The sequence below is a fragment of the Idiotropiscis lumnitzeri genome, chromosome 3 (genome assembly GCF_059441095.1).
Source record: "Idiotropiscis lumnitzeri isolate Australia: NSW breed Sydney's pygmy pipehorse chromosome 3, RoL_Ilum_1.0, whole genome shotgun sequence".
Classification (NCBI taxonomy): domain Eukaryota; kingdom Metazoa; phylum Chordata; class Actinopteri; order Syngnathiformes; family Syngnathidae; genus Idiotropiscis; species Idiotropiscis lumnitzeri.
Window position 1 is genome coordinate 29575573 of NC_142393.1, and position 22158 is coordinate 29597730.

Genomic DNA, 22158 nt, shown 5'->3' on the forward strand with positions numbered 1-22158 from the left:
GTGAAGTGCGAAGTAGCGAGGGTTCACTGTATATATATATATATATATATATATATATATATATATATATATATATATATATATATATATGTATAAGCACATAGAGCTGTGAAAAATTATTTATCATATATAATAACATTTCATTGTATTAAGAGTTAAGAGGGAAACACCAGGAGTTAACTTTAATAGTTAGTAGTTAGTATACTTTACATACATCTGATCAAAGGATAAAAACTGAGGCTCAAAATTAGAAAGGAAAGGAAAAATTACTTAGATAATTTTAAATATTAAAGTGCAAAACAATAAGAAAGTATCAAAACAAACACTGGGAAAACAGGATTTGATTTGACGAAAAACTTGACTTGACAAAAAAAAAAGCAACGTGAGGAGGCTCGAACGAAGGACAGATGACAAATGACAAATAGACAATGACCCGATAAGGACTGAAAGGAAACAGGAAAATAAATACAAACAAATTAACGAGACAATGAGGAACACAGAGACAAGACACAAAAGTTTGGAGGGAGGTGATTGCGTAACAGAATGGATCGGGATGACAAGCACAGGTGTACACAATTAACTAACAAGACACACAAAGAGACACAAGGAAAAATCTGAAACTGAATGTTATTTGCTTGCTATGGTGTGAAATTAAAGATTTTAATTGATGCTTTCTCCAATAATGAAATCTGTTTTTCTCAATTCATAAAAAATGCCGGCCCCCGCAAAACATACTACTTCAAAAGTAAGCAACACCGACAGCAAACAAATCTGTTGGGTGCCCTGATTAATGTTGAGCACAGTCTGTGTGGGAAGAAAATATCCACTAGATGGCAATAATGTGCTAACGTGAAAAAGACCACTTGAAGCAGCCACATCACGATGCCTTTTAGTAAACAAATGTTTGAGAGGAGCGCTTTCTCCACCACTAATAAACTATGACGGAAAAGCATGTGCCGACTTGAATAAACACACGTGCACTTGCAACCCATTCAATTCTAAACAAATCTCACTTCTTGAACTTCTTGGCTCAAACTCTTCCTCTGCTGAAGCACTTTTCTATTTATAGACGCAGTTTGCCTCACTCTGTTTTGCTTTCTGGTTGCCTGGCAGATTCACAAGGACGGAGGAAAGGTCCATGAGTTTACGTCACTTTACCTCACTTTGTGCCTGGGATCATTACCATATTGTTGATGTTTAATGAAAGTCTTTCTGTATTTCTCTTGAACATTTCACATTCAAGAGTAGGAAAAGCTGCCTGAGAATGGTAGTTAAGACGAATACAAACACATCAAAATGACTCCACGATACAGTGTTTCTTCAGTCGTTTGCATATGTTTGGAAATAATCAATGGCAACCTTTCCAAGGTGAACCTCACCTCTCGCCAAAAGTCAGCAAGGAAAAGCTCCGGCACACCTGCGACCTGAGTGAGGGTAAGCAGTATAAAAAAAATGTATTGTTAAGAATTCTTCAAGTCGTTTAATAGGTGACGTTTCATTGTCTTATTCTGATAGGCGGATCTTTTATTTTGAAGGGCGCTTCGTATTTCCGTTTCCTGTTTAGCGTTCTCGTTCGTCATTCAGCTCAGAGCGGTGCAGTAGTCAATGACGATGTGAGTACTTGTTCTAGTTCATTCTGATTAATATTGATAGCATACTCTTCTTGCTTTATTCAGTAAAATAATGCGTGTGTTTATATTATTTATACACTCGTTTTATTCTCATGTTTACATTCGTTACTCAACAGTGTTTAGCTAACTTGTGCAATAGGTAGCCATTGGCAACTTGCTAGTACAGATAATATAGACTGGAAAAGACAACATTTTAATGTCTATATATGTCAGTTTACTTGTGTTGAGAGTGTTGCTGACTGTTAGATAGTAGAAACATTTAGTTGTTTATTCCAACTGTATGTTGATGGGGTTTCTTTCTCTCATTGTTTCAGATACTTTATATATATATAATTGTGCGTATACATTTATGCACATCTGCACAGTGAAGCTGAATAAAGTGCTGAGTTCTACTGAAGACTCTGTGCTCTCTTACCGGAGCCCCTGTAGTGGTCAATAGTCCAAATAACCAGTTCAGAGGTCGAATCCTCAACAACGGTCCTTCGAGCCGGATAAATTGACTCCTACAAGACATGTCTTCAGCGGAGGACTCGCCATCTCACCCTCGTCCTGATGTGCAACAGCGACATGAGAGACAACTGCATACACCTAAGCATCTCGAGGACTACATCGTTTCCTACCATCCACAAAGGTCTGCACTTTCCTCCCAACCCAACGAGAGGGTTCAAGAGGAGCAGAGAGGAGCAGCGACCGCAGCAGATGGTGGAAGAGCAGATGTGAGTGTTTACTCTGCCCACAGTAGAGCTACACCTCGTCCCAGTTCAGGTGACCCACTAAGCACCACAGCACTAAGACGACTTGTTGAATCCATGTCCAGGAGTGAGAGGGAGGATAGGATGGAAATTACACAACTCACTAACAAACTCATCCAGTATGAAGCAAAGCAACGTCGCCGCCAAGAGCTATTGGAACACATTAATGCGTTCCTCACAAGAGAAGAGGAAGATGATGACCACAACATGACAAAGACTAGGGCACAGCCGCCACAGATACAGTCCTCGCTTCAGCTCCCTTCACACGTCCACCCTCCACTACCAGTGCTTGGCATGACAGCTCAGGCGGAGGGAGACACATCAGTAAGCATTACTTCCAAGTCGGAGGGAGTGGATAAGCACAAAGGTGACGCTACTGCAGCAGCATATAACATGGAAAATTCTGCGTTTCGAACAATACAGCCAGTTTCTCTAGCAACTCCCACCTCTCCTCGTTCAGCCATTTCATCTGGTATGGTGTCACCAAACGTGGTCCAGCAACACCATATCCCACCTGTCCCATCTCAGCCACAGATGACAGAGCAATTTCACAGAAAGGATGAGTTTGTCCCCATACATCAGTCCCTGCAGCAGTCTCAGCCAATGGCTTCTTATCCTAGCTATTCAGCACGGTTGAGCGATCCTCCACCGCAGGCTTCTTCGTCTCACAATCCATATCACTATGTGCCTGCACCCAAGCCATTTGTTCCATCAATCCCAGCAGTGAGTCACAGCAATCAAGCGGCCCAGCCACAACAACCAACGAGTCAGATTATGACTCCACGAGACTTTGATTTGCATACACGGTCAATATATGGCGTGCCTAAACCCAAAATTCCCCATTTCACTACAGATAGTGAGAGGGAGTTTGCTAACCTCAAGTTGGCCTTGGATAATCTGCTGGAGCCCTATCCCGAACTCACGGAAAAGTACAAATACCATGTTCTATTGGAGCATCTTGAACTCCCGGAAGCACAAATGATTGGTCAGTCGTGCCGCCATGATCCATTTCCATACTCCGCAACCATGCAAGCCCTACAGCTACAGTATGGACAGCCTCACCAACTGGCGCAAAGTGAAATAGCTGCCATCCTGACTATGTCAGATGTGAAATCTGGTGACGCACAAACTTTTCAAAGCTTCGCTCTCAGAGTCCACCTCTTAGTCAGCATGCTGCTCTCCTTGGAGGGGCCTAAAGGGATGGAATTAAACTGCTGTTCCCATGTCGATCGCTTGCTAAGTAAGCTACCAAGGTACCATAGAGATGGCTTCATTGAATATCTCCAGCTACAAGGGAAGCTCAACACCATGAGTCTCAACCCCTATAACCTGCAAGACCTGAATGGATGGCTCCAAGGGAAAGCCCAGCAACAGCGCCTTTCAAGTCGATTAGTACAACGCTATCAAATGGAGAAACCGACAAATGACGGAAAAGAAAAGTTTTCATCTAAAGCGAAAGGCCGTAGCGTAGCTGTGTATCATGGCTCCGAGCCCCCGCAACCTAGCGCGTCCAAGTCATCCAGTGGCAAGAGACAGCCCACAATCCACTGCCTCTTTTGCAACAGCAAAGAACATTACATTAGTCGTTGCCCCACCATAAGAGAGCAATCTGCGGTGGATATAAACAAGTGGATAACAGAAGGAAAACGCTGCTGGAAGTGTGCACGCAGTCACACACCTGAGTCCTGTAACTTGAAAAAACCTTGTAGTGACTGTGGCAGTATTCATCTCCAAGTGCTTCACGACGCTGCTCAATATCGCTTCACTGGCTCACCTTCAAGGACCACAGAGAGCCGTGTGTATTTGACGCCTACTGTAAGGACAGCGCAAGTGCTTTTGAAGGTAGTTCCTGTCGTGTTACACCACAAATCCAACTCACTGGAAACATTTGCAGTATTAGATGATGGAGCTCAACGGACAATGATCTTAACATCGGCCGTCAAGCAGCTCCGGTTGAGGGGTGAATCAGAGACTCTAGCTTTGCGTACCGTACGGCCAGATGTTACGCACCTCCAAGGGGTTACAGTTAGCTTTGAAATCTCTCCCCAAGACAACCCACAAAAGAGGTACCATGTGCAAGGAGCATTTACCGCAGCAGGGCTTGATCTGATGGAGCAAACGTACCCAGTTAAGTTGCTTCAGAAACGTTACTCCCATCTGAAAGGAATACCCCTGAAGTCATTCCGTAACGCACGCCCAGTGTTGCTTCTCGGCTCAGATCATGTACATCTAATCACAGCTACGGCGCCAATTCGTCGAGGCGTCAATGGTGGTCCCATTGCTGTTCGAACTGCCCTCGGTTGGGCGCTACAAGGGGCACAAGGATGTAATGATGGACAGACCCCAACACAACAGTGCCTTCTCACTTCATTAACTAGTCCAGAGGATCTTCTGTACCAAAATGTTGCAAGGCTATGGCAGCTTGATATCTTACCTTTTCGGAACGAGAAAGTGGTCGTCCGTTCACGCGAGGATCAAGAGGCCATGAATCTGCTGGAGAAGAAAACCCAGCGTCTCGAAGTTGGAGGAGTCAACCGATATGCAACACCTCTATTGAGGAAGACTGGAGCTCCGAAGCTCAACAGTTCTCCACATTCAGTCATAACTCAGCTCAGAGCTACAGAGAAACGATTGAAAAGGGATGCAGAGAAGGCCACTATCTACTCAGCTGAGATCGACAAGCTTATTGCAGCTGGATATGCAAAAATACTTAACCGTGAAGAAGTAAACCAGTCCGCAGAAGCATGGTATCTTCCACACCATCTCGTGTGTCATAACAATAAACCACGATTGGTTTTTAACTGTTCGTTTCGACATCAAGGAGTCTCCATGAACGACCAACTTCTACCTGGGCCTACACTGAGTCCATCTTTAGTCGGTGTCCTCATTCGATTTCGGCAGCATCAAGTGGCAGTGAGTGGAGATATCCGTGCAATGTTTCACCAAATTCGCTTACTTCCAGAGGACAGACCACTCTTGCGGTTCCTCTGGAGAGACATGCGTTGTGAAGAACCCCCAGATGTATATGAATGGCAAGTGTTACCCTTCGGCACGACAAGTAGCCCCTGCTGTGCAGTATTTGCTCTTCAATGTCATGCTCGCAATTATAAGGAGAGCCATCCCAAGGTACTGCAGTCAGTTAAGCAGAGCTTTTATGTTGACAACTGCCTCGAAAGCTTCCCCGACATCTGGACCGCAAAACAGAGAGTAGACCAGTTGCGCACTTTGTTGGCCGATGGAGGATTTGATCTCCGACAGTGGGCAACTAACCAGCCTGCAGTAATAGCCCATCTTCCCACCGAGGCCAAGTCACCTTCTGCCGAACAATGGCTAAACCAGAGCCGCACCGATCCACTTGAACCCACTCTAGGCCTGAGATGGAACTGCGCGGCTGATACTCTCGGCTACCAGTATCGAATCATCGAATACTCGACATTGACAATGAGGGCAGCTTACCAAGTGCTGGCAAGCCAGTATGATCCTCTGGGATTTATGGTGCCTTATACTACCCGCGCCAAAGTCCTCATTCAACAACTCTGGTCTAAACAAAGAAGCTGGGATGACCCGGATTTACCTCTTCACCTTCGACAAGCCTGGCAAACATGGGAAGATGAGTTGAAACATCTCAACAGCGTGTTCCTTCCTCGATGTTACTCCCCAAGTTCTCTACAAGACGACGATTTGGAGTACAACCTCCATATCTTTTGCGATGCTTCAGAACGGGCCTATGGAGCAGTAGCCTATCTTACAGTCCAAGCAAAGAATATCATTCACACATCCTTCGTTATGGCTAGGTCAAGAGTTGCCCCCAAAAGACAACAATCGATACCTCGCCTTGAACTATGCGCAGCCCTGGCAGGAGCCCAACTTGCCAAGCTCCTCGAGACTGAAATGACGCTCCACATACAGCAAACTACCCTGTGGTCTGACTCAACTACCGTTCTAGAATGGCTACAATCGGACTCCTGTCGATTTAAGGTGTTCGTTGGAACCCGCGTATCAGAGATTCAAGAACTAACAGACCGTCAGGCTTGGCGCTATGTTGACAGTCAGAATAACCCAGCAGATGACATAACTAGGGGAAAATCTCTGCTAGATCTAACAGAGTCCAGTCGCTGGAATCAAGGACCACAGTTCCTCACCCATGATGTGGAGTGCTGGCCAAAGAGGCCCGTACAAGCCTCGAAAGAAAGTTCATCCGAGCTGAAATCTATCACCTTTTGCTGTTTGGTTTCAACTAAGCCAACTGAAAACATCCCTGACACCACACAGTTCAACTCTTGGAGGGAGTTATTGGATGCGACGAGACAAGCGCATGGGGCGGCCGCGGTTATGGGGCATGACCCACCTATCAGTCATCGGGAGGCTGAGGTCTTGCTCTTGAGAAGGTGTCAAATGCAGAGCTTCCCAGAAGAAGTTGCTGCGCTAAGGGCACAGAAATCTGTGCACGATCACAGTCGGTTGGCTAGCCTCTCTCCAGAGTGGGATGCAGCATCATTACTCATCCGTGTCGGAGGTAGATTACGCAGAGTACGAGATCCAAGTGTCGGGGAGATTCATCCCATTGTGCTTGATCCAAAGCACCCAGCGGTGAAACTTCTTATCAAAGACATGGATGAGCGTCTGCTACACCCGGGCTCGGAACGAGTCTATGCTGAAGTACGAAGACGATTCTGGATCCTGAGAGGACGACAAGCCATCCGATATCACCAACTTAACTGTCCAACCTGTCAGCATTGGAGAGCTCGGCCAAAGGTTCCACCGATGGCGGACTTACCTCCGCAACGTCTGAGACTTGTCTCGCCCCCCTTTTACTCAACAGGGGTCGACTGCTTTGGGCCGTACATTGTGAAGATTGGCAGGAGGACGGAGAAACGTTGGGGCATTCTTTTCAAGTGTCTCACCACACGAGCAGTTCATATAGAACTTTTGAACTCCCTGGATGTGGACGCATTTCTTCTTGCTCTTCGCCGTTTCATGGCTAGACGGGGCAGACCTAAAGAAGTGCTTTCTGATTGTGGTACCAACTTCCGTGGCGCAGAGCGAGAGTTACGGGAGGCCTTTGCAGCTATGGAACCCCAACTGAAGGAGCAGTTAGCAGACTACCAAATCCAGTTCAAGTTCAATCCACCAAATGCCCCTCACTTTGGAGGCGTATGGGAGAGAGAGGTGCGTTCAATCAAGGCTGGTCTTCGAGTTGCAGTGGGGTCTCAATCTGTCTCAGAGGATGTCTTCTACACAATCTTGGTGGAAGTGGAAGGGATCTTAAACTCCAAGCCCCTGGGCTATGTATCAGCCGATGTAGCGGACCCTGACCCCGTTACGCCAAATCTTCTTCTCATGGGGCGGCTAGACGCTACACTCCCTCAAGCTGTCTATGCTCCAGCAAGTATCGGCCGACGAAGATGGCGCCATTGTCAAACACTGGTGGATCATTTTTGGCGTCAATTCACAAGGAACTATCTGCCAAATCTACAGACACGGCACAAGTGGAGGACGTCAAATGAAAACTTGACAGTGAACTCAGTTGTTCTGATTGTTGATCCAACGCTTCCGAGAGGTCAGTGGCCTGTTGGCAAAGTGATCAAGACAATCACCAGTCAGGATGGACATGTAAGAACGGCAGATGTTCTCGTCAACAGCAAGACTTATACGAGACCAGTTTCACGTCTGATCAAACTTCCTGTCCTCCAGCCCGACGACGACACCGCGAAAGACTCTTGAAGAATTATCTGGGGGTTTTCACATTTACTAGGCAAATGTGGGGGCGGCTGTTAAGAATTCTTCAAGTCGTTTAATAGGTGACGTTTCATTGTCTTATTCTGATAGGCGGATCTTTTATTTTGAAGGGCGCTTCGTATTTCCGTTTCCTGTTTAGCGTTCTCGTTCGTCATTCAGCTCAGAGCGGTGCAGTAGTCAATGACGATGTGAGTACTTGTTCTAGTTCATTCTGATTAATATTGATAGCATACTCTTCTTGCTTTATTCAGTAAAATAATGCGTGTGTTTATATTATTTATACACTCGTTTTATTCTCATGTTTACATTCGTTACTCAACAGTGTTTAGCTAACTTGTGCAATAGGTAGCCATTGGCAACTTGCTAGTACAGATAATATAGACTGGAAAAGACAACATTTTAATGTCTATATATGTCAGTTTACTTGTGTTGAGAGTGTTGCTGACTGTTAGATAGTAGAAACATTTAGTTGTTTATTCCAACTGTATGTTGATGGGGTTTCTTTCTCTCATTGTTTCAGATACTTTATATATATATAATTGTGCGTATACATTTATGCACATCTGCACAGTGAAGCTGAATAAAGTGCTGAGTTCTACTGAAGACTCTGTGCTCTCTTACCGGAGCCCCTGTAGTGGTCAATAGTCCAAATAACCAGTTCAGAGGTCGAATCCTCAACATGTATTGATAGACGGACAGAAAGACAGACAGACTAATAGAAGGGTGGACAGTCCAGAAAGTCTGTCTCCGAATGAGAATGAAAGTGTACGTGTAATAATGGATTCTAGTACAAACAGACACTTATGAGCAAGATCTACAGTCATGGAAAAATGTTTTTGTTTTTTTCAAATTTATTTATTTATTTATTATTTATTTGAAAACCCGGTACCACTATAGGCGTGTCGTGTGACTAACGGACAGAAAAGAAATATGTAGTATCTAAAACCCTTGCTTGTTACTGATGTGAGAACTTAAGTGAACTTGGTTCAAAGCAAGAAAACCAAGGAAAATGTCCAGATATCAACTCTTAAATGAAACTCGTTTGAGCTTTTTTGTTGTCATTATTTTATTTGCCCAAACAAAATGTGTGTTTACTTATACCAGTCATTTAAAATGAACAAGAAACTGAAGAAACACGGGCGGTCTAATGTTTTCCATGACTGTAGAACTGCACATCATCAGAATAAAATCAGGCCTTGTTTATTTTATTTATTTATTTTATTTTTGATGAAGATGTTACCTGCCTTGTGAGCCATGGGGGGAAGAGTCAGTTCAGGCCAACTCAAATGATATGTTATTTGTACCATGTTGTCACTGCGAGATGTTATACTTGCAAATCCATTCTTCCAATTGCGGAAGAAACAATTATTTTGCAGTTTAACTCCATTATTGGTGTGTGCACATGCCACTTGTTTCACATCAACTCTAAAATGTGCACAATAATGTATATGGGTCACTCGACACTAAATAATATAACAAATACATATATTGTATGTTGGTAATGGGCATTAGGACCTGCAGCATGTTGTCTTAAAGCTACCCCTCTGTCAGCAGGCCGTGGCACCTCTGCTTGACGCTTTGACCTAGAATTCCTTCCAGATAAATATACAACTCCACGCTGAAAGTGACTGGAGTAAAATGGAGTACGAGAGTGAGTAAGTTCTTAGTGCTCAGTAAGGATCTAGCGTAGACTGAATTCTTCATGGGCCAACTTATATTATTACTCCATCCTCAGAAATAGTTTGCTATTCATTGTTCTGTAAATGTTGTTTTATGATCCAGGGACGAAACTATGAAGACGGTGTTGTATTTGGACCTGTAAGATCACTCCAAATTTGGATTTCACTCATTGTGCAGTTGACGATGATCAAAAATACCAAATGTTCGCGTGCGTGCGTGTTAGTTACGCTTTTCCTCTGAACTATAACAAACCACGTTTAAAAGAAGTGGGTCACTGTACGTACCTGCTTGGAGGGGAGCAGAGGTGTACACTTTTGGCCTTCAAAACTCTAAAAAAGCAAACTATTAGATCACTGCCTTCCGTATCAATGATGAAACCCAACCCGGCTTCCCACTTGCTAGAGGGGAGCTTTAATCGACAACAGACAGAGAGATTCTGTCAGCGGATATTAATGTTTACTTTGCGCCCGTCTTCTATTCCAAGCAGTGCTCTTTCCCTGCATTGTTGATAAAACATCCCGAAGGAGACGTGAGCTCACCCACGCTGGGATGCTGCCAGACAAGTCTCCAGTGGCTCATCAAGACCCTCGTCAACACAAGTCTGGTTATAGAGCGTCGACTTTAATTACACAGACTAATGCATACCGCTACATCGCCGTTCCTTTTCACAATGCATATTATTCCTCGCGTCTGAAGAGTAAATTACAATAGAGTGAAAGCCAAAGCTAAGCATAATCTATTTATTTTTTGCACAAGAACATCCAGGGCAAAATGGGCGATGTCTTTCATCGCATCATCTACCACAGCATCCAACTGCATTTTCTGATTTTATCCGCTGCACCACTTGTAATATTGGAATAGGCTGTTTGCGAGACCAATCACTCTATTTCTTATTTGATATTTACTTTAACAACACTGCCCTTTAGGGTTCCAAAACAGGAAGTTTTAATTGCTGCGTAAATTTAATAACGTGACAGCGAAGAAAGGAGGAGGAAAGTTTCATGCGATAACGATCAAAATGGGCAAATTTGCAACACATGGCATTTAACACTGATTGTAGTTGGAAAAAAAAAACTAATAAATGAACAAATAAAAAATGGGAAAAGGAAAGGTAAATGCAACATCTACCACAGATGTATATCTGCTCGCAGACAACCGTTTTTTTGGCTGGTAATGAGGCTGGGCGTGCTGCGTATGGCCTTAATTTAGATTTCAGGGAGGAACTTGGTCACGAAAGAATCACGAAAGAAGCACGCTTGCTCACAAGTTCAAGACTTGGTATGCTCTCTTGCAGTCTTTCGACTTTAATTTGTCGTTGATGGAAATGAAATGCCTCAAAAATCATGAACCCAAAAGACCCAATAGCTCACCTTTGGCCTCGCAACTATTTTGCAAAAAATGAAGAGCCAACATTCCAGCACATGGATGATGTGTTAATAACGTATTTGTCAACCTTTTTATGCCCATAAAACAACAGTCACAGACTTCAATCCCTTTTTACTTGTATTGTTTTGCCTACGAACTGTGGAAATCCAGGGGGAGCCCACATGCAAAATGCTAATGGCAGTTTGAGATTTGAGATTTTCAAGCAAATGTTGCCACTTCTTGGGTCATCACAGTCGAAGGCAGGTTATTGTTTGGGAATTTTAATTCCAGTTAGTTTTCATTTTGTTTGGAGTATTGTTTTTCAAATTTAGTTAGTTTTAATTAACTTTCAGGGAGGCTGTGTTTTATTTTTCTTCTCTTTTTTATCAAATCCACTTGCTTTTAGTGTGGTAAAACGGTAAGTATTGTGTTTTTAGAATTCTACAAAAATGTTATTTCAGTCCATTTTGATATTTCAGTGTGAAGGTTACAGTCCTAACAGTCCGCAGGCTGAATTATAATAAGTACAGTGCATAATACCGCTTCTAAAGTTAGATGCAGGCATGCATGCAGTAATTAAATAAAGCTAAGAAGCCTTGTTTGCCAAGTTGCCAACTTCTAAAGTGGATTCATATCTGAAATAAATATTCAAACCTGGTTGTACAGTGTACTATTTTTATATAGTGTATATATTTTTTCATCTCTCTCTCTCTCTCTCTCTCTCAATATATACATATATATATATATATATATATATATATATATATATATATATATGAACCAAAAAAGTAAAGCACTTTCGTGCTGACTTAAATGACAAAAGCAGGTGAGCTATTTGAGCCAAAGCCACATGCAATCTCGACCCTTGGAGCAACGTCATTTAGTGGCTCTTTTTTATTGCCTGTTGCTTGATGACATCACTTCTGTGAGACAAACATTTAGAGGACATCTCCCAGGGGACTGTTTGACCTTCCCTTCTTCTAGCTAACGGCGGTGCTGTTAATATTGAAATAAATGCATTTCAAATCAACTCACATGGCTCATGTATTACATCAATTGCCAGAGACCAAAATGAAGGACATTTTCTCTACAATTATGGTTAGTTTTGAAAACGTAAAATGTAGTTTCAGTTCGTTTTATTTTTTTAACCAGTTTCATTTTTATTTTCTTAGTTAACAAAAATGTTTTTTCAACTTTAGTTTTGTCTAAGGTATTTTTTTTAACAACCATACCACTTGTACTGAATGAGAGCCTATCCCAGCTGAATTTGAGAGGTGGGATATAAAATGGACTGGTCTGCAGTCAACAGCAGAGCACATATAAAAAACAACTCTTCTCACTAATATTGACACTTCTGGACAATTTAGCATCGTGATTGAATGATTGGTCTTGTTTATAATGAACCATTTAAAAAATGCAAATAGTAGAAAGAACATTGCACACAATGAAACCTTTATAACAGAGGTATTCAATTAAAAGTCACAGAGGTCCACGATGAAAATTTCTTCCAATTAAAAGGTCCGAACCAAAGTCCAAGTTCCCTTAATGTCTAGCCTATGTTCACATTTTTATATAGTTTCAATATTTAGTCATTTTCAGCAGAGCGCACTTATAAACTAAATATTTAGCAATGTTCCCATTAAACACCTTTGCCAGTCAAAAAAATATAAGGCGTTTATTTCACATTCAAGAAAATGTGGCTCCAGGAACTTAAGGGTGCCACTTCCAGAAAAAAAACTAAAATATCTCCTGCAGAAATATATCAAGTGCTAAGCATTGAGTTAACATCTTTTACCTTTTTTTCTTAAATCAAAGAGTTGTCAGCCTAAAAAAAACGGAAAGCCTAATTATCCAAGTAAAACAGGTCAACATGTTCAGTACACAATCAATAAAAATGGCTGTCCTCATGAAAAACTAATTCAAAATGAGCTTTGACACCACCTTTTCTTTTGAATATTTTTTTAACTTCTCTTAATGAGAAAAATGAGTTTGTGACTGCCCTGCCAGTGACTTAAATCTGGGTTGGAACGGAGTCAGGGCCATTGGGATTTGGTTGATTATTTCACACATCTGGGCTTTGTGTTTTCCTTTTAATAATGTTTGTGCAACCGCATTTAAGCACTCCTTCACCACTGAATGTTTTTTTTATGTTTTCCCAAAATCCATGATACTTTTAGTGAACATTCGTTTGCTTACCGCTGGGCTGTAAACGAAAATGTAAAAAATCTGTTATACTGCACTCGAAGTTCGATGTTTTTGGGTGCGCTCACCTCAAACTTCAGCGGATAATTTTGCACAAAAGGGCGGTGCTTTGTTTCGTAGTGGCGCATCGCAATGTTGCGACGGTTTCGGAGCATATGATGCACACTGGTTTTGAATCGGCTGCAGCCAGATCGAAATTAATTTTTTCCGTCCATTCATTTAAAACAACACGCATCGACCTTGCTAACTTTTTAGCACGGCATACTGTCAGCAGCACTCTCTTCCGGTCTGCTGCGCAATTGGCAGTGGATCGTAAACAAAAGATTTGATTGGCTCAAATCAGTGACGCCTTTTCCGTATTAACTAGAATTGCAGCTTCAACGTTTCCGAATGCGCCCCGAAAAATATTCATCATAGATTGGTCATGGGTCCGGTCCGAACCATCTGTCGGTCCGGATCCGGACCACGGTCCGCCAATTGGTGATGCCTGCTTTATAACATACTGCAAAATCTGAAGGGCAATAATTTTATCATCCAGACTCTTCCAACGACTCCAAAGCGATGGCCTTCTTATCCTCAACGGACCCATTGTAGGGTGGAAAGATTAGATTAGATCGATTTGGCAGCGGTGAACTATGAAAGTGAGACCATCTCAACTGCACTAAAAAAGGGAGAGGAAACATGGCCATAGCAAAGCTGTTGAGAAGCTCTCCGAAACAGGAAGTGGTGTAAGAGTTTTTCAAGGGCTGCATGGTTTTTGACCCGACGCCCCTTCCCAAGCGTGAGAACCAAGTCCTTTAAGACCTTCCCAACACACGCACACACACGCGTTCACACGCACAAACACACTGTAAAGCTGCAAACAAAGAGGTAAAAAGCACCAAACCAACACAAGTCTCCAAAAGAAGTGGGAAACAGATCATACCTTTCAACTAGTGCGTGTGGACGTATGCCAACTATGCACCCGATAAAGCCCCCCTGCTAAAAATAAGTATCCAAAGTATGTTTTGGTAAAGATTTCATACTAAGCCTCACTCAATTTCAGTCTGCTTGAAGCCCAATCCCCTATATGAGTGCATCACGGGGAGAAAAATGTTCCTGTGCACTTGAATACACCTTAAATTGAAATTAATTAATCCTCAAAAAGCATCCTAAGAGATTATTTAGCTCACCCCAGAGATTTTTTTCTTTTAGGACATAGTGAGAACAGGTCCCCACAACCCCTCCTCCTCCTCTCTCCCATAATTACCCATGCACCCAAGGTCAAGACAACTGCTGTGATGCTGCTTTCAGGAGCAAATATGCCAGAGAAAAATAGTGAAGGCATTTTTTTCGTGTGTTATTTTTATATACATCAAACAACTGAGGAAGTTTGTGTATGTATGAATGTGTGTTCTTTGACAAGCGGCGATGCAAGGGGCACAAAATGCAAAATCAGAATTATCCTCGTTTAAATTTACAGAACGTTCAATCTGGCAAATGATCAACTGTATGGGAGAACGTTACCTCTGGCTTCCATGCGACGTAAGCATACGAGCTCGTCGTCTGGGTCCTCTTCTGGAGCCACTTCCGTGGCGAGAAGAGCGCGCCGGTACTGCCGGTCGGCGAGAACCCGGAACCTCGCCCAAGGACTGCTAAATCCCCAGTCGTGTTCCGTTTGGAACGCTTCACTATCTCGAAGTCAAAGTGAAAGTTGGACGACGGGGACACGTCCAAAGGTATTGAGGGAGAGGAGATAGATGGCGCGATGGGTTCTTTGAGCGTTAAAGTCTTGGTACGCGTAAATGGTTTTGAGGGCGCACCTGCGTCCTGGACAGTTGATCCGGACAACTGCGCGCTACTTGCACTTTCGGTCCCGGTGCCGCATTGTCTGATGATAGCGGGGTCCAGACTACGAGTTTGCCGTAGTCTCTGTTTGGTTGCAGCCTTCGATGCTGGAGAGGAGCAGGAGAAGACGCTGTGCAACAGTCCCTGCGCCGCAGACATGGCTCGCTTCTTTGGAGGTACCGGTTCAATGCGTTTTCCTCAAGCTCCGCAACGTTGAAGCTTGAACAGAAAGTGTCAGGAGGTGAACCGAGGAGGAGTCGGGTGATGCCACATTAGCTCGCGAAAGAAAAGTCTGCGACTTCATGAGCGTCATGCCCTAGCTCAAGTTTGATCGTTTGAGAATGTACATTCAATTGGGAGGGAGGGTGATATACAACTTCAACATTGCCTTATGCGACTCCACCCTCTGTCTCATCTAGCTCACGCGCGCAAAATGAATAGTGTCACTCCTGAGCCAATCCTTTAATTTGATGAAAAACTAACCTATTTGCGTTTTCATCTCTTTCAGTACAGAGATTGGCACCACAGCCCCAAGGAAAGTATAGTAACTGAATGGTGTCGTGGAAATTTGTTGTTATAAATTATCTCTAACATTTCTGACTGTTGTATGATCTTTGTTTGTTGAGAGTTGTCAGTAGGTGAAGGTTCTGAGTCTTTGAAAGTATTGTTCTTCCTTGATATTGTGGTATGAATTTCTTTGGTATTTTTCAGAGATGGGCACTTTCCACTATTTTACCAGTCCATCCTCTGTCCGTGACCCAGGCACCATTCCGTCATCGTCCCTCCGTTCTTATTCATAAAAATAATTGTCATCTGTACCAGAAAGACAGCACATACTTTGCTCCAAATACAGTATTCGCATAGTACTGTGGCTCCCAGTATATGACACCATTTGCACAATCGCAAGCAAGAATGATCATAGAACAACATTTCCAATAAATGTACAAAGCCGTCTTCTTGAGTACGTCGACACCGTAGCTGTATTGGATACAATATAATACAGCTTTATTTATATAGCACATTTCACAACAGCTGGAGCTGCAACAAGGCGCTTTCCATATGGTATAATATAAATGTGGCAAAGTGAAGCAAATTGTGACGATGCCTCATTCAACTTGCTCCATGGAGAGGTATCATCAAGCAAGAACTCATAGGATTAAAATCAAATTATTGCTTTTGATTTCATTATGTCATTCCAACTCAATTTGACATATAGAATTTGCAGATTTTTTAGGCTAATACAATAGCCACATCTAATATGGCGGATATGCTGACGTATCGCTTCCATCAGCACACCCAGTTCAACCCAGGTGTCTGCTGCAAAATTTAAAATAAAAAAAGAAAACAAAAGATATCTTCTTTGTAAATGTCCGAAGAGTTTGTGGCTACCATGGAAATCTGTTTTGAAACGGTTCTAATGAATGCTTAGTTGCCGACACTGATGTAATATATATGGAGAGAAACTCGTCGTCCCTAAAATACAAAATATTGCGGCAATATTTTTTAGGTTCATATGGCCAAAAGTAGAGACGTCCATATACATTTTGGGGACGAGTGATTTAAATTTTCTGACATACCAAGTGACGTAAGCTTTTATTTATTTATTTATTTTTATTTTTATTTTTTTGACGTGACTGCTGCCCTAAGTGCCAGCCTACCTCCTGGCCTCGGTTCTAATCATTTACAAATACGTACAAGTTTACAGACGTGTGTTGCCACGTTATGCAATGCCACACTTTGAAAAACGTGCAGGGCTCTTGCATGCAAACATTGACATATTTGTCGGGATATGCCTGGGTACCAAATATTATTTTCAGTGAGGCTGTGATTGGTTGTTGTAAATAAGATCAGCAACATCAATCAAACAAAAATGACATCACTGTTTCTTTATATTTTAATGTCTTAGTGATAAGCAACTCCACATTAGTATTTCACAACACAAACATAGTTACCATGATAAAACAGAATAATAGTATGAAGTTTATTTTTAGAAATCTTTACCTCAAGCTATTTGGTGGGTGGGCCCGGCCCCATATGGCACGAGATGTTGCGATATATCACATTCGGTCTGAAACCACGTATTGGCCGATTACACTCGCAAGACAGGCTGGGCGTGTTGCTGTCAGTGAAATGGGCATCCTGGTACCGGGTACCAGACCCGGTAAGGGGCGATTAAAGGGACGGACGAAAAGCTACGTCCATCCTTTCTTAATCTGTCCTTTTTAAAAAACAGGGCATATTTATCTTATAATTTGATAAATGTTTTTAGTATACAGTAGCTCAACTATCAACAGAACTCATTTTTTAAGATTGTGTTTGTCATCAAATATATTTTGCTTTGCTTTGCACAACGCTGTTACAGGTACTCAGGAATGTGAAAATCATACTGCTTATGCTGGGCCACAGGTGTGCTGCAGTTTATACCAGATGACTTTGAGCAAGAGGTGGGGTGACACCCTGCACTGGTCGCCACCCAATTGCAGGGCACAGAAAACAGGTGACAAACAGAGAAACAACCATTCACACTCACATTCACACCTAAGAACCATCTTCAGTTAACCTAGCATGTTTGTTTTTGGAATTTGGGAGGAATCCAGAGAAAATCGGACAAAACCGTGCATGCGAGGACGAGAAGAACATGATCAGAGTACGGTCGGAGCACAGATGAACCCCACGACCTCTGTACTGTTAGGTGGATGTGCAAACCAGTCGGTCGCCATGAAAAACATATGTTTAAAATAATTTGTTGGATAAATTCTTTACAATTAAAAGCTGTACGTTATTTTATTTGTTATTATGTTTTAGTTATTTCTTGTGTTACTCTAATTACAATAGATTTATATTCAACTTGAATCTAATCCCACTTTAAACATGAAGCATGAAGTGGACATTTGTGGTGGTAGTTGTAGCCACGAAGAAATCTCGTGACACCGTATTTAGCGACGTTTTCATGAAATGAGATTGAAACGACTTGCCTCATTTCCCCACAAGACTGTATTTTTACCTTCACCCAATCTTCTGTTGTTATGAGATTATAAAAAGATTTTTGGTTGAAAACATGCTCAAAATGAGTTCTGGAATTTTATGTTGGTTTATTGTTCAGCAGTTTTGTGCCAACTTTCAATGAAAATGAATACCAACTGGTTTGCTTTAATAACCTGATGTGCATAAAGAATTCATGCCAGGCATTATTTAAACAGATGCTTGTGCGTGTGTGTCATCATCTCGCGGTTTGTTTTGTTTATGAGTGGGTCAGTCAGTAGGAGGGTGAGACAACGCAAGATGCTTCGAGTCTTGGAGGGTTGTTGCGAGGAGGGTGGCTGACATCTTACAATGGAGTATATGAAGCTGCACTGCATGCCGCGCGCAGACACACACACGCACACACACACCCCCACACCCCCACACACACAAATATACACACACAGCATGACGTGACACTGATAACAGCTGAAACAGATTTGACCCATCTAAAAACAGTGTTAAAGGGAGGGAGAAAGTCCCTTTGTGAAAACAGCCGAAACCACAGAATGAAAACAAAGCACCGGTACGTGGAAATATCAACTGAGCCATTATGCTATGAAATTTTAAATAATAACATAGAGAACATCTTACTGTTTCAATATCATAGTTTAACAATTACAATGATTGCATTCCAATGTCTCTGTCTCTGTACTGCTTTTGAGACTATTCTAGTTCTCCGTAACATTACCGATACACTTTGTTGAACTTGCATGAAAAACATTGGAATTCAAAATGTGTCAAAATAAATCAGGCATCGCCAGTTTAAAGAAAATAAATAATTGGGGCTGCACCTCAAGCCGGTTCTGTTGAGTGTTATATACACACACCATATTTGGTAAACAATAGCAGAGTCGCACAGGCTGAAACCACTTAAAGCTGAATGACTGATTCGCAACAGCTGCGCAGGCATGCTTTTTTGCCCTTGGGTCAGTGTTACTTTGCATTGTCCAAGAATATTGGACAGATTTAAACGTGTTAGTGCCACAAGTTTAGAAACCAAAGAAATGAAATTACTGATAGGCCTACTTTTGGAACATGAAACTGAATATTTATGGCTTGCCGCCGAGTTTCATTTCTTAAAGGAAACATTTAAAGTCAAACTATTAGGTTCACCTGCACAATCTGATGATAGTGTTACAGAAATAATGTAGTGGGTTTTTGGGTTAGTTTGAGGCAGTATGTCATTTTGGCCATTTCTGTTGTCAAAATTTATTTTAGAGTTGTTGGGTTTTTTTTTGTTTTGTTTTTTTTTGGGGGGGAGGGGGGCTCAGTTGGGGTTCAAATAAGACCAACATTAGGGTTCAAGTTTTCCTGCTCCTCGGTCCTCATTTTCAAAATGTCAGGCTCCAAGTTAAATATGCCACGTAATGACCCTTTTAAGTTACACACAATCACAAACTTTGTGAAACCAGTATTTTTTATTCTAAGAAATGCCCTGGTATACTGTATATTGAAGTGATGAGGGAGTGGTAGCCATCTTGAAAATCCAATATCGTTGCCAGAAAATGTGACATTTTACAGTTTTTCTCCTATGAGTGCCTGGATTAGTATACATATTTGCCCAAAAAATTGTTCAGGTCTGGGGTCACTACCTGTGCAATGTCAAGGTCAATCTCTAATGAATTTACTTTACATATTCACATAACTATTTTAAAATTCCAAAAAAGCAGAAAGTTCTTTGCATGACATGTGTAGCACTTTTCTGTCTTTGGTACTCAAATGTATGAGTGATTTAGCATTACTTTATGCTATCAATTTTGAATGTAGTTATTTCCTTTCAGAATGTTCATGTTATTTTGCAACTATTGCCATTATTGCTAAATATGAAAGACTGTTTAAATACCTTCAATTATTATGAATATGTGAAACATTTTCAGTACCAAGTACAGCCCGAAATTATTCATGAGACAAGGGTAAGAATACTCTTAGGCCTCATTCTCAGTCCATCCCTATTGCTAATCGACTTGATACATTCCAGCATGAAATTATTCATACCCAGGCCTACAGCCAAGACCGAAATAATTCATACCTTTGGGATATGAAAGATTTCGGGCTTGACTGTAATTATACCAGTCTTCAGAATTAAGAAGCAGGGCAGAACTAGAATGTCTACAAAAACTTCACAGACTCCGGACAAAATGAGAATCACTTATTAATCAGTAATAATTCAATATTTGAAAAGTGTTTTTCGTTGACACATTTTATGCTCTGTATCACACATGAATTCCACCTACATCATCATCAATTTACAGTTTATCACCAGTCTTTGATTCCACTGTCACTCATCATCATCATCGTCATCTATTTTGTTCAACTGGGGGGAAGTTTGGGCATGTGATAGGGTAGGTCTCGTCTCTCATTGCTTCGTAGTCGGCCCTCAAATGCTTCCAAAGCTTTCACCTGAGGCGGCAAATCTTCTCCATTTAATTTCTGTGCAATTTGATCAACGCCAAGATCCTGGAAACATTCATTGGCTGTATCATCATTGAACAGCTTCTTGTAGGCTTCTACCCATCTTTTCTTGGTTATCCCTACATACATATATGTGCCTCCCTCATCAGCTCCAGAAAAATGATGGAGGTCAAATGAGGCACTTGCACTTCTCATTTCTAGTTTTCACCAACTTGCCTTGCCACACAGATTTCTCTATATTTGGCAGCTTTGCCAGTCACTAACATCAGATCACCATTTTCTGGAAGCCAGCCATGTGCGGCCATGTCCACTGGGTCGTGTGAGAACATCCATTTCGGGTGACCACACAGATTAGTTGGACTTGGTAAGATGAACACCTGGTTGGTTATAAAAGTGTTGTAAAGTATCTGCAAATTCTTGGCTGTGGATTGTAATTCAATACAGCACCACGAGGGATGTCAAAACCTCCAACAAATTTTCAGTGAGTTTGCTTTTGCTGCTATTTGCTTTTGGCTGAGGATGGCAGTATATATTTCAAATTCATAGTCAGCCCCAAGTCACAATGTACGTCATAAACTCCACTGATTTTGTTCACCGTCTTTGTCGTTGTTTTGTCCTTTAAAGATTCAATTGCTTCCAGCTAACAAACATTTCTTCACTGCCAATGTGACGAATGGACCATGCATGTATAGGCACTCTAGTCTCAGGTTTAAGCTGATACAGATGTACTGGCCTATACATGTGGAGATGCTTGAACAAGCCACTGCCAGCTTGCAAGCGTTCACTCACTCAAGTGTTCAAGAACTCCCAAAATGTTGTTACTCTTCAATCAATCAAAATACAGGCATTAAATACATTAAAGGGTAAGGTAATGCAAAATGTTCTTTGCAATATTTTCTATGCATCCCCGGTACTCTAAACACGTTATTCTGATTAATATAGTGTTTGTGGAATATGAATAAAGCAGCAAAATCCACCCATTTTTATCCATCTTAGGGGCATCAATTTTACAGAACTCTAAATTTAGACTAGTGGGGGCACATACAACATTATGTTGTATAAAAGACAATTGGGGTGACTTCCCTTTTAATAATATTCATAAAAAGGCCAAGGACTGTTGAAAAGATATTTCAATAGAAATACCACAAGAACTCTTTAGAATCCAGATGGTGGGTGTGTCAATGGTGTTTTTATGGGGACCAGTAGAGAGTGGAATAAGAGGGAATGAGTTTGCTGACAAAGTGCCTAAGGAGGGCTCAAGGTATGTTGACAGTGAGTTATATATTAAACTTGGAAATACAAAGCAGAATTACACAGAAAATTAAGGAAAGGTGGCAAAAGCAATGGGACGTAGTGAGGATAGCAACATTGCATGACAGAATACGAAGGAAAGTCAGTGAAATGAGGAAAGCAGGGGGAAAAAGAAGAGAAGAAAATATCAAGATTGAAATTTGAGCACACAAGGCGGAACAGCACACTATTTAGTATTTATTTAAGGTGAGCAAGCATGATACGGGTAACTGTTG

The 22158-nt window shown here is 41.8% G+C and overlaps 2 protein-coding genes and 1 long non-coding RNA gene across 3 annotated transcripts in view; 2 read left to right on the plus strand and 1 right to left on the minus strand.

The window, feature by feature from the left end:
* LOC148340751 (rho GTPase-activating protein 6-like) overlaps positions 1–15494 on the minus strand; it is a 69675-nt gene extending 54181 nt beyond the window's left edge. The window contains exon 1 of the mRNA XM_088291765.1: positions 14876–15494. Coding sequence (XP_088147891.1) covers positions 14876–15355 — 480 coding nt within the window. The 5' untranslated portion in view covers positions 15356–15494. The remainder of the gene's footprint in view (positions 1–14875) is intronic.
* Positions 1476–2023, plus strand: LOC148340753 (uncharacterized). Its single transcript, XR_015842611.1, has 2 exons — positions 1476–1613; positions 1946–2023. It is a non-coding gene; the product is annotated as an uncharacterized LOC148340753 (long non-coding RNA).
* On the plus strand, positions 4868–8720 carry LOC148340754 (uncharacterized). The gene is made up of 5 exons (XM_088292037.1): positions 4868–5099; positions 5205–5296; positions 5346–5441; positions 5495–8310; positions 8643–8720. Exons 1-4 carry the CDS (start codon positions 4868–4870, stop codon positions 8105–8107), a joined length of 3033 nt encoding a protein of 1010 aa, XP_088148163.1. The 3' UTR covers positions 8108–8310; positions 8643–8720.
* Positions 15495–22158: the final 6664 nt, after the last annotated feature.